The 13,552-nt window shown below is 44.2% G+C and overlaps 1 protein-coding gene across 4 annotated transcripts in view; it reads right to left on the bottom strand.

Moving 5' to 3' along the window:
• Window positions 1-13,552, bottom strand: part of LOC106572641 (pleckstrin homology domain-containing family G member 5) — a 124,610-nt gene that overhangs the window by 24,635 nt on the left and 86,423 nt on the right. For all 4 annotated transcript variants that reach the window (XM_082962179.1, XM_082962178.1, XM_082962180.1 and 1 more), the window contains 5 exons: window positions 3,386-3,527; window positions 2,492-2,591; window positions 1,890-1,950; window positions 1,383-1,474; window positions 983-1,119 (listed from right to left, as the gene is read on the bottom strand). In XM_082962179.1, the coding sequence (XP_082818305.1) occupies window positions 983-1,119; window positions 1,383-1,474; window positions 1,890-1,950; window positions 2,492-2,591; window positions 3,386-3,527 (532 nt within the window). The remainder of the gene's footprint in view (window positions 1-982; window positions 1,120-1,382; window positions 1,475-1,889; window positions 1,951-2,491; window positions 2,592-3,385; window positions 3,528-13,552) is intronic.

Genomic DNA, 13,552 nt, shown 5'->3' with positions numbered 1-13,552 from the left:
ACGACGTTCTCAGCTAACCCGTGTACGGGTCTTTGATCCAAACGCTCCTGCTACAGATATAGGCCTTTTCTCAATTGGATTTGCTCAACTCCTGTGTCCTCTCTCACCTCCTTTTGAAAAAGGGCAAAGGTAAATCAAGGAGAGGCGTCGTGGAGAGGGAAAGTGAACGAAAAGGCGATTGTATGAAATCAGACTCTACTCGTGCCTTACAAGCACGTTTACAGGGGTAGATCCCAAAACAAATGTGTAAAGTGATAAAAACAAATGATGTTAGCTGTGCAAGACATTTTATATTCGAAACGATGAGTAGTATATTGTTTTTAAACGTGTGCATGCTTTTCTCCACTGACAAAGCAAATGCTGATTCAAAGGGGGTGTGGCAGATTTCAACACTCTTCCGAGAGGAACTCAGATAAGATACACATGACTATCCTCAATGAAAGTAGGCTGTCGAGAAGGGGAGAACACTCTTCCGTTCGTCTGTTAACGAATTGACTTCTCCTCGACCACTAAACCCCTTATGAGTTTGAGGGTCAGGGAGGAGAGAGGACAGAGGAGAAAAGCTGGAGGTCAGACGTTTTCCTAAATGAGAAAAGGCCATAGTCTCCTGCAGGGATCCGGGATGGAGGACTCTGTCCAGTTTCCTCTGAATCAAGGGAGAGACAGGAAACTGAGGCTCTGCCATCTGTCTCACCCAGGCATTGTTTATGCTAGGGGGTACAAAGAGAAGCCAAATACTCTCTAAAGGCAAATTCATTAGATTGGTGTTTGTTTCATATTTTGTCAACCCTTAAAATGTAGTTTTCAGTGCAGCGTAGTAATCAAAAGTTGAAACACATTGTACCTTGGTTTGCTTAGAATCAAAACACCCATACTTCCACAGAGTTATTTTATTCTATTAATTGTGACGCTTGAGGAAAACAAAATAAGATGTGATGTTCTGGTGGATGCTGACTGGTCCTCTGATGCAGTTGACTCTTACCTTTGACCTTGAGATAGTGGCCCCCGAAGCGGTAGGCCTCAAAGTTGAGGGACAGCGGAGTGTTGGACTGGTCTAGGAACAGATCTACCCGGGATAACTCAATACCTTTACGCTCAAACACGGGGCCCAGCACCTCCCTGGAATAGAGGAACACACAGACCATTCACCCAATACAGTTATGTAAGCACAGGACTGAGAGTCAACAGAGACCATTCACACCAGATGTTTATGAAACACTAATGCAGTGGGTCCTATCCAAATAATCAAATGGAACATTATTATATACTATGACTTTGTCCCATGCCTTGGACAAACTCAGACCAGACCTTAAATAGAAAAGACACAAATCGCTCACAATCATCCCTATTTATTCAGCCCACTACCAATTCTCCTAACTCACCTCAGGGTCTTCTTTTTCACAGCGGGGACAATCTCTGTGTCAATGTCCATGTTCAGATCAAACTTGAGGCTGAAGCACTCCTTGCTGGGGTCCTGCAGGGGGCGACAGACAATAGAAGATAATGGCTGTAAAACTGAGAAGGCCAGAGCTCCTGTAGTCATTTCCCTCTCATTAGATGCACAGGGAGGCCCTTTACCAGGCAGGCTGACTGGCCAGGAACACTCAGGGACGGACCATTGGAGACCATTATATATGTCTCCCTACCTGGGTCCCTGGCCTCTGCTGATAATGGCAGCCATTTTCAGTGGTATAACTTAACAGCTTGAAGCCTGTAGTCATGTTGGCACTGTGATCATCATACAGTCTAACTTTCCACCACATACCTGTCTTATTGTATGTTCTAACCAACATAGTTCCTAATAGTATTGGGTCAAGTCTAAGGTGGAGAGATGTGGTTTCTTAAGGGGCGTGTGTGTCACACCCCTACCTGACTGTATCAATACTCACATCTGTGTGCCGTCGCCGTGGTTTCTTCTTCACCAACTTCAGACCCCCAGTTTTACACTCCCTGAAAGAAAAATAATATCCTATGCACATAGTGTAATTGAACATCTATGGCAGGGCTCACCAACTGGTGGCCCGTGGGCCAAATTTGTCCCACTAGTTCTCTCAGCAAATCAGCTCCAAGGGATTTTAACTTTGGAAATCAAGTTCTAAAGTATTCCCAGGTATAAAATATAGATATATGTGAACGTATACAAATGTAAGCAAGGTTTGAAATGAATATGCTTCAGTCCAACATATCTGTTTGGGCTTCCTGAAGTAAATTCTAGTCTACAAATTTTTTGTAAATATGTTCCGGCCCCCTGACCATCCGCTCAAGAAAATATCATCCCGTGGCTGAATATAGTTGATGATCCCTGATCTATGGAACAACAGGTCAACACTAACTGAAGCATAACTACAACTATTGTATATAAATAGAGCAGTGCAGTCAAAGAGTACACTCCTCGCTGATCTAGTTTACATTTTGTATTTTAAACCGAAGTGACAAGCGCCATGCAGACAGACAGATGTAATACATTTTCGCATAACGAGGATTGACATACCCTTGGTTGTTGGCCCCTTCGTCCTCCTCCTCCAGGTCAGAGGGGGGGCTGGTGGGGGGGGGACAGGAGCGCGTTGACACGTTCCGGGCCAGGATGGAACCTTACACGGGGGTTACACAGAATATTAGATCATTAATAATATTCTTTAATAACACTTTCCTTAATAACACAGGTACTTCCAGTTTAAGCAATGCAAAATGTTAACAGGAAATTCTAAAAGTTTATCAACTCTTCTAAATTTGGAAGACAGTCACGATGGATGACGCAGAAAGAATGAGTCAGTCTAGCTAACAACAGTTCAATGAGCCTAGAAGCCGTAATTGCATGACAGACAGTCTCATAAGGTTATGAACCCCAGTTTAAGATAGAAATCACGGGTGGAGGGAAGTCGGTGGTGGAACAGGAAGATGTGCTAGTGTTAATTTTCATGCATATAATAATCATTTGGCTGGTGCTTATACATTATTTGTTTCATTTCACACATGTACAAGTGTGTATTAATACGCATGTGCGAATTGGAAATGTGTTTTTTGCATATCTCAACTCACCGAGACACCCTGCTATTATCAACAGTGACAATGGAGCAATTAGGGTGAAGTGGCTTGCTCAAGGGCATAGACAGATCTTTCACCTTGTCGGCACGGAGATTCAAACAAGAAACCTTTCTGTTACTGGCCCAAAGCTCGATAGGCTATATGCCGCCCGTATGGTTGAAGGGAATCCATTTCTTTGACTCAAAAGATTTGACGCAAGCGTTGCTCTGGGAGTTAAAACCTGACCTGTCATATGACCTGACCTGAGTGTAGGATTGGGCACTAAATGTATACTAACTAGTGGGGAGGAAGTCTGAGTGTGAAGCTGTTGTTGTGGTTGGTACTGGGTAGTGTTGTGTACCTTGGGGTTGCAGGTCAAAGCGGGGGTGTCGGTCAAAGTGCATGTTTTCTGTGTCTTCCAGGTGGCAGCGGGAGTCACATGACTCACACAGATGAAGTGGGCTCTTGTTGTTCAGGTCCTGGCAGTTCGAGTGGTGGCACACCTGGGGAGAGATGGGTGTGAGGGTCAGTACAGCGGATGTACCAATCTACCTGGTCAGTAGTCGGGCTCAGGAACAGAGTAGTCTCACAAACCAGACACAACCCACTGCAACTTGCAATCCGTCCCAACAGATCCACAGATGACGCAATCGCCATCACACTGCCCTGTCCCATCTGGACAAGAGGAATCCCTATGTAAGAATGCTGTTCATTGACTACAGCCTAGCCTTCAACACCATAGTTCCCTCTAAGCTCATCATTAAGCTCGGGCCCTGGGTCTGAACACCGCCCTGTGAAATTGGGTCCTACACTTCCTGACATGTCGACCCCAGGTGGTGAAGGTAGGCAACACCTCCACTACGCTGATCCTCAACACAGGGGCCCCACAAGGGTATGTGCTCAGCCCTCTCCTGTACTCCCTGTTCACCCATGACTGCATAGCCACGCACGCCTCCAACTCAATAATCAAGTTTGCAGACAACAACAGTGGTAAGCCTGATTACCAACAATGACGAGACTACAGAGAGCAGGTAAGGGCCCTGGCGGAGTTGTGCCAGGAAAACAACCTCTGCCGTGTCAACAAAACAAAGGAGCTGATTGTGAACATTAGGAGACACATCATTGACAATCTGAAATGGGGAAGAGGTTAGGTAGGGTAAGGGTTAGCCTGGAGCTCTGGGGAGGTTAGGTAGGCCTACAGAGAGAAAGGTCATAGTATAAAGCTCCACACATCCATTAACACAGCCAGGGCAGTGGTCTGGCTGAGATAAGAGACAGGTCACAGTAGGTCACAGCATAACGCTACACACATCTACCTGATGGCAGGACAGACAGCCACGTAGTCCCCAAGCCATTGTTTACACCATTACAGGGGATAGAAGCAGCAGACAAAGTTCCATGTCAAAGTACACAGAGGTCTTGTGACTAGAGCTTGAGAGACAGCCAGTCAGTAAGCCAGCCAGTCAACCAGGCAGTCAACCATACAAGCAGCCAGACATGCACCAGAAATGAGCTGGATTAGGCCCCCTCTGCCTGGGGCCAGACATAGACAGATCTCCCCCTCCTCTAGCACCTACAAGGGGTGGCTTCCCTGGCCCGGGAGAAGAGGAGAGCCGCAGGAGTTTCCCCTCTCCAGCACCACCACTACCCGCTATGACTCCTATACAGGAAATGAGGACGTATGGGGAGATACAATGGAAGTCCTGCTAATGTATTTCCTGTCATTGTCTCCGTGTGCTCTGCTTGGGACTGGAGGTGTGCGCGCGCGCGCGTGCGTGTGTGTGTGTGTGTGTTTGGGGGGGGGGCTGCAAGTAAGCAGGCACAAATACAGTACACACAAGAAAAACAGCACAAGTGTTTTCCCACAAGTTCCCAGTCACTCAGGTTGAACCATGTTCTTACTATGTTGACAAGCCAATAAATACACCTGTAAGCTGTGTTCCATACACAGATATCAAATACATAACACAAACATGCAGGATGTCTACTCAAGCTATCCACAAAACGTAGATGTACTGTATGTTCTGCTAGTGCCATTAAGCTGGGGGGGAGGAAGGAATCCCAGTATAGAGATGACCCATAAGAAGGAAGAGAAAAATGAACAGCTTTCAGTAGTCCAAAGCCCCCTTAATCTAGAGCTGTAATTGTTGCCGGAGCAGGCAGGCAGGCAGGCAGGCAGGCAGGCAGGCAGGCAGGCAGGCAGGCAGGCAGGCAGGCAGGCAGGCAGGCAGGCAGGCAGGGTGGAGATTAAACCAGGGGCCTCTTTCAGCTCTCAGTCTGCCAGTCAGACAGGGTCCTCGCCTCTCCGATGCTCCTCCCTTCCCTTCCCTTACCTTCCTTTCCTTGGGACCTCTAGTCTACACCCAGAGAATGGCCCTTGTTAACTGTAATAGGCACAATTAAGTTAAGTGTGCTTTCATATTTTTAGACGGAGCATGTCTCTGGCTGTTGGATGGGTGTTTCAAATGCAACTTAAAAGGCCTTGTTTCATTCATCATAAACATTGTTATGATGGTATATTGATAATTATATTAATCAAGTTTGGTCAGAATATTTCTTCTGCTCTCTCTTTCTCTCTGTAAATAAAACATACTGAACAAAAATATAAACGCAACATGCAACAATTGAGTTACAGTTCATAGAAGTTCATATAAGGAAATCAGTCAATTGAAATAAATTCATTAGGCCCTAATCAATGGCCCCCACTCCCCAGATGATTCCCCCCCCCCCCCCCCTTCCCAGATGATCCCACATGTGAAGAAGCCGGATGTGGTGGTCCTGGGCTGGCTGATTACACGTTGTCTGCGGTTTTGAGGCCGGTTGGACGTACTGCCAAATTCTCTAAAACGACATTGGATGCAGCTTATGGTAGAGAAATTAACATTCCATTCTCAGGCAACAACTCTGGTAGACAATCCGGCAGGCAGCATGACAATTGAATGCTCCCTCAAAACTTGAGACATCTGTGGCATTGTGTTGTGGGATAAATCTGCACATTTTAAAGTGGCCTTTTATTGTCCCCAGCACAAGGTGCAGCTGTGTAATGACCATGATGTTTAATCAGCTATGCCACACCTGTCAGGTGGATGGATTATCTTGGCAAAGGAGAAATGCTCACTAGCAGGGATGTAAATCAATTATTGCACAACATTAGAGAGAAATAAGCTTTTTGTGCATATGGAACATTTCAGGGATTTTTTATTTCAGGTCATGAAACATTGGACCAACACTTTACATGATGGGTTTATATTTTTGTTCAGTGTACATAGATAGCATTGTGCTAAGTAACAACACGAGCAAGTCAGAAATCAAAAGAGTACTGCTTTCAATTTGTCTCCTCGAAATAACAATGAACCTCCCCTCAGAAGATACTGTATGTCTATGTTTGTGTGTGTTTAGACAGGTAAAATAAGATGCCATATTTAGACAACTACAGGCTCAGCAAGGTAGCCAAAAAGACAACCATGGGCTGGGTGTCCAGGCAGCTGGCTGCATTCCTTTCAGGACTAAAGCTGCTGAAAATATCTGTTGCTTGGCCGAGCCAACAAAAATGAGCCTGTTGGATCTGGGATGAGGAGAACTCTGATACTATTCCCAAAACCTGTCTGAGAGTTTCCTTTTAAAGACAAAACGGACTAAATATGAACATACTCAGAGGCTTTGTCAAAGAAATCATGAATGTTCTATTACCATTTTATTTACTACACTACAGCCATCCGGCATTGACATCAGCCATTGATGGGATGCTTTCTTTGAAATAAATGAAAGCTGCAATACTGCTCGCGTTGCGTTGTGTCCCATGACAGTGTACAAACTCAAACGCCAACGTTCGATGACTGATGTGCATCGTGGTGTAGAGGGTGGTATATACCGTACAATGCAAAAGTGCATTGTGAGTGACGTCAGTAGCACGCGCTCAGCTCGTGCACAGACAGCAACAGGCCAGCAACAATTTCAGCAAATTGCAAATCATTGTTGGCTGACTGCAGCAGCAGTAGTATGAGTTCGACGAGACAAACCCAATTAATATAGTTGGTCACGAATGTTTGATCTTGAACAGAACTTACATCAATCAACATGTCTCAATCAAAATTGTACAGCCAGAAGTACAGAAAAGAGTGGGAGTCTGTAGCTGAATTTAAAGGGTGGCTGAAGCCAGTAATTGGGGATGATTGTCAGGCATACTGTGCATACTGCAAATGAGATATGCTTGCAAAAATGTATGACATCAAAAAACATTGTGCTACAGCAAAGCATACAAATAAATCAAAACCGTACAACATCACAACGCAGTCCACATTATCACAGTTGGTTAAGAAAGTGGATAACTGCAAAAGCTACTATGGCAATGGCCATTGTGGAGCATTGTTCATTGCTAGCATGCGACCATTTAGGTATGGCTTGCAAAGCTGCCTTTTCAGATTCTGTGGCAGCAACAAACTTCCAAATGCACCACACCAAGTGCACAGGAATGATTAGGAGAGTACTGGCTCCTTATTTTCTCAAAAGGGTAACATCAGATGTGGGGGATGTTAAGTTCAGTCTCCGTTTGGATGAGTTCACTGATGTCAGTGTCTCAAAATACCTGGGTGTGGTGATTCGGTATTTCAGTGCTAAAAAAAAGAAGAAGCAGTGTCCACATTTCTCAGGCTGGTTGAATTGGAGGGGGGCAATGCCAGATCAATAGCAAAGACGGTAGTTGAGTTTCTTGATAAGTGTAACCTTAAAAAATATAATCTTCAGGGTATTGGCACTGATAATGTGTCCATGATGACTGGGGTGCACAGGATTTTAAAGGAAGAATATGCATTGCCCAATTTGGTACTCATCCGCTGTGTGTGCCAGTGTTTACAATTGGCTGTCAGTGCAGCAGCCAAAGAAACCATCCCTAGGAGTGTTGAGTACTTAATCAGAGAAACCTACAACTGGTTTTCAATTTCCCCAAAACGGCACAAGGCATACAAAGCAGTTTATGCCATCATTAATTGTGGCCAGAAACCCCTGCAGATCACCAAAGCGTGTGCCACACGTTGGCTATCGATGAGCCCGCGGTAACTCGTAAATTGAGCCAGTGGGAAGAACTGAAACTCCACTTTGAGTTGACCAAGACCAGTGAGCATTGCTACATGGCGGATGTGCTCCACGCCATGTACAAGACCAACTATGTCTGCCTGACATTCTGGAAATCAATCCTGTCCGACATACAAGTTGCAGTGAAGTCATTTGAGGGAGAACAAACAGATCCTGTCAAGCTTTTGGACAATCTGTTACACCTCTTAACATCAATTTGCAGCAGAGTAGTCATGCCTATGGCAAAAATGGATGTCCTGAAGGATGCCATTGATGGAGATCTCAGTCCATCACCTTACCTTGAGTACCTTTTCGAGAGCACGGTGTACCAACTCAGTCTTGCGCCAGAGGACAAAAAGGTCATTCGGAGACAGTGCATCATCAACTACATTGTTGCTTTAAGCAAGGAGCTGCAAGCAAGGCTCCCAGACATCCTAGAAGCCTTGCGAAACATGGTCTTGTTCAGTGTTAAGGGAACACTAAAGCACAATAAAGGCACCACTGAAATGATTAAAGTAGCTAAGCTACTGGGGTACCAGCCCCAAACAATTGATCAAATTGTTTCCCAATAGAGAAACATCCATCTATCTGCTTAGGTGGGACTCAACTGAAAAAAGTCGAGTTTTGGAGTGAATTGACTAACTACACAGACTGTTCCGGGTCAAATCCACTTGAAGAACTGTGCAAAGCTGCACTCGCTGCCCTCCCCTTTTTATTTCACCTTTATTTAAACAGGTACGCAAGTTGAGAACAAGTTCTCATTTACAATTGCGACCTGGCCAAGATAAAGCAAAGCAGTTCGACACATACAACAACACAAAGTTACACATGGAGTAAAACAAACATACAGTAGAAAAATAAGTCTATATACAATGTGAGCAAATGAGGTGAGATAAGGGAAGTAAAGGCAAAAAAAGGCCACGGTGGCGAAGAAAATACAATATAGCAAGTAAAACACTGGAATGGTAGATTTGTAGTGGAAGAAAGTGCAAAGTAGAAATAGAAATAATGGGGTGCAAAGGAGCAAAAATAAATAAATACAGTAGGGGAAGAGGTAGTTGTTTAGGCTAAATTATAGATGGGCTATGTACAGGTGCAGTGATCTGTGAGCTGCTCTGACAGCTGGTGCTTAAAGCTAGTGAGGGAGATAAGTGTTTCCAGTTTCAGAGATTTTTGTAGTTCGTTCCAGTCATTGGCAGCAGAGAACTGGAAGGAGAGGCGGCCAAAGGAGGAATTGGCTTTGGGGGTGACCAGAGAGATATACCTGCTGGAGCGCGTGCTGCTATGGTGACCAGTGAGCTGAGATAAGGGGGGACTTTACCTAGCAGGGTCTTGTAGATGACCTGGAGCCAGTGGGTTTGGCGACGATTATGAAGCGAGGGCCATCCAATGAGAGCGTACAGGTCGCAGTGGTGGGTAGTATATGGGGCTTTGGTGACAAAACGGATGGCACTGTGATAGACTGCATCCAGTTTATTGAGTAGGGTATTGGAGGCTATTTTGTAAATGACATCGCCGAAGTCGAGGATCGGTAGGATGGTCCGTTTTAGGAGGGTATGTTTGGCAGCATGAGTGAAGGATGCTTTGTTGCGAAATAGGAAGCCAATTCTAGATTTAACTTTGGATTGGAGATGTTTGATGTGAGTCTGGAAGGAGAGTTTACAGTCTAACCAGACACCTAGGTATTTGTAGTTGTCCACATATTCTAAGTCAGAACGGGCAGGTGCGGGCAGCGATCGGTTGAAGAGCATGCATTTAGTTTTACTTGTAATTAAGAGCAGTTGGAGGCCACGGAAGGAGAGTTGTATGGCATTGAAGCTCATCTGTAGGGTTGTTAACACAGTCCAAAGAAGGGCCAGAAGTATACAGAATGGCATCGTCTGTGTAGAGGTGGATCAGAGACTCACCAGCAGCAAGAGCGACATCATTGATGTATACAGAGAAAAGACTTGGCCCAAGAATTGAACCCTGTGGCACCCCCATAGAGACTGCCAGAGGCCCGGACAACAGGCCATCCGATTTGACACATTGAACTCTATCAGAGAAGTAGTTGGTGAACCAGGCGAGGCAATCATTTGAGAAACCAAGGCTGTTGAGTCTGCCGATGAGGATGTGGTGATTGACAGAGTCGAAAGCCTTGGCCAGGTCAATGAATACGGAAGCACAGTATTGTTTCTTATCGATGGAGGTTACGATATCGTTTAGGACCTTGAGCGTGGCTGAGGTGCACCCATGACCAGCTCTGAAACCAGATTGCACCCTTGCCACACTCAAATGCAGAGGTTGAACTGCTGTTCAGCCAAATAAGTGTGGTCAAGTCAAAGTTAAAAAATAGAATGTCACTGCACACTCTCAACTCCATACTCCTGGTGCGGTATGGACTAAAGCTGGCTGGTGATACCTGTTACCAGCATAAACTACTAAGTGAAGTTCGGCAGCAGTTTGGCACCACAGCAGCATACAGCTTTAATGCCACTCCATCCTCTTCTGCTGGTTCCAGCTCCGTGACAATGCAGTTGGACAGTGAAGATGAAGAGGAATTCCTTGCCAATCTATACTTCATCATATTTACAGTACATATGCAAGGAGCGGACATTCTGAAACTGGTGGAGACACAGCTGATGGTGGCAGTGTGCACTGCAGTGTGAGCGAGAACAGTCGCAATATCTGGAGGAAACCATTGATCAGCTAGCCAGCCAAGCAGCACAACAACCTGGAGAGAGCTGCCTAGCGCACACATTATTTGAGTTAAGTTGCTTGTTCAATAAGATAGCATATATACCATGTTATTAGCTTGTACTTATAATTGTTGATCAGTTAGGTAGCATGTTAACTACCAATACACTGCTTAAAACTATAATTGTTCAGAATGTGCAGGTTTACTAGTTAAAGAAAATAAATCAAATGTAATTGTTCAATAATGTGTAATTGTTCAATAATTCAATGTGTTGTTTTTAAAAATATCTGATCATATAAAATGTGTTGTGTTTAAATTACTTTTACAAATAAAAATGTGATAATAAACAAACAAATCTAAACTAACAAATGTCAAATCATATTTTTCATCGAGATGGCCAGTCAATTTAAGTAACGTTATTGCGTATTCTACGTAATGACGCAGTTTTACATTATTACGTAATGACATCACGTCATTTATCAACAAATCGACCTGCCTCTAGCAACTTCCCTTTAAAATTAGTTGGCAACACTGGATGGAAATATCCGTTAGAAATAGGGGAGGATTTAAATATGCAACAACTATCATGGGTTGCTATTATGACTACAATAATGCCTTTGGCTGCTAGACAATGAAAGAAGATTGAAAGGAAATCATTAGAACAGGAGAAAGCATATGAGTAAGTCTTTATACAAATAATTGCCTCCACGTTTCTATGGTGGGATTTTGGCTTTATGCTACTTTCAAGTAAGGCCTCAGACATGCCTCACAGTATGAAGTCCAGGTTTCAAACAATTAAGGAATAGGAAAAAAAATATTGATGCTAATGATAGGCCTAACTATCTTCTGGTAGATTACTTTGACTTGGAAGAGTTCCAGTGTTGTGTTGGATAGTCATAGCATCCCTCTGAGTAGGCTAAACTAGCTAGCTGCATCTGCTAACTTAGTATGTGAAACTTGTTTTGTTGAGAAATCTTTTGCTTCTCCTTAACTTTTGAAGAAATTAATTTGTTCTAAACTGTTCAACTATTGCCTCTCTCTCTCTTTGAGACAACTACTCACAACATTTTATGTACTGCAGTGCTAGCTAGCTGTAGCTCTTGTTTTCAGTACTAGATTCATTATCTGATCCTTTGACTGGGTGGAAAAAATGTCAGTTCATGATGCAAGAGCTCTGATAGGTTGTAGGATGTCTTCCAAAAGTTGTCATAATTACTGAGTACGTCTATGGAAAGGGGTGAGAACCATGTGTCTCCTAGGTTTTGTATTGAAATCAAATGTACCCAGAGGACGGAAGCTAGCTGTCCTCCGGCTACACCATGGTGCTACTGAGTGCTGTTGAGGCTACTGTAGACCTTCATTGCAAAACAGTGTGTTTTAATCAATTATTTGGTGACGTGAGTATATTTAGTACAGTTTTATGTAAAAGGATCATGTTTGAAATGTTTTTTTTAATTTACATTTTTCTGAAATTCACTGAGGATTGTCTTCCCCTTCCTCCTCTGAGAAGCCTCCACTGGTTTGTGTATGTAGTGTTTGAGTATGTGTGTTGTGTGCGTGTGTCCAGACGTGCACTCTCAAGTCAAGAGAATTAATGGTGGGTTTCGAGAAAGAACAGCTACCGTGGCCGGAGCGACACACCACACACACACACACACACACACACACACACACACACACACACACACACACACACACACACACACACACACACACACACACACACACACACACACACACACACACACACACACACACACACACACACACACACACACACAACCAAGGCGCTATCACACACACGACCAAGGCGCCATCACACACTACCACACCCGCAGTAGCCTAGACACACAATCACGTGAACACAAACGTGCCACGTTCCAACTTGTGACCCTTCAGCGGGAGAGCTAGACCTATATTGAATGAAAGGGGTTAGATTTCCTCTCACTGACTACAGCTGTCTCACTTCGAGATGACTCGAGTCTCTTGAGCTGATTCAGCCCTGTTACCTCAGTCAGGGTTAACCCTACACAAACGCACTCCCTACATGATGACATGCAACGGTTTATTAGGCAGTATGATCAGCATAATAAGGTTTGATGCACCTCCATCCCCCCTCCCCATCAAGAAAATACTGATAAAAATGCAAGACCAAGCTGCCAACAGCACTGGATCAGACACATAAACACCCTCCCCCGACTGACTGGCTTTAATCTGAACAGCCTGTCCTGCTAGAGCACACCTAACTTTTATATAACCTCCATCTCAACCTCTGTGTGTGTGTGTGTGTGTGTGTTAAGATTACTGTATGGTTCCCAGTATTTCAGTCCCCTTGACTTTCTCCACATTTTGTTACGTTACAGCCTTACTCTAAAATGGATTAAATTGTTGTTTTTCCTCAGTCAACACACAATACCCCATAATGGCAAAGCAAAAAAAGGTTATACATTTCAGCAAATTTATACAAAATTCAAAACAGAAAAACATTTACATCAGTATTCAGACCCTTTACTCATTACTTTGTTGAAGCACCTATGACACTACAAGCTTGGAACACCTGTATTTGGGGAGTTTCTCCCATTCTTCTCTGCAGAGCCTCTCAAGATCTGTCAGGTTGGATGGGGAGCGTCACTGCACTATTTTCAGGTCTCTCCAGAGATGTTCGACCAGGTTCAAGTCCAAGCTCTGGCTGGCCCACTCAAGGACATTCAGAGACTTGTCCCAAAGCCACTCTTCAGTGGTAGAAAAAGTACCCAATTGTCATAGAGTAAAAGTAAAGGT

This window comes from Salmo salar, chromosome 15, assembly GCF_965601325.2.
Source record: "Salmo salar chromosome 15, fSalSal1, whole genome shotgun sequence".
Lineage (NCBI taxonomy): Eukaryota > Metazoa > Chordata > Actinopteri > Salmoniformes > Salmonidae > Salmo > Salmo salar.
The sequence above is the reverse complement of the archived record's forward strand: the minus strand, read 5'-3'. Positions and strand labels throughout refer to the sequence as shown.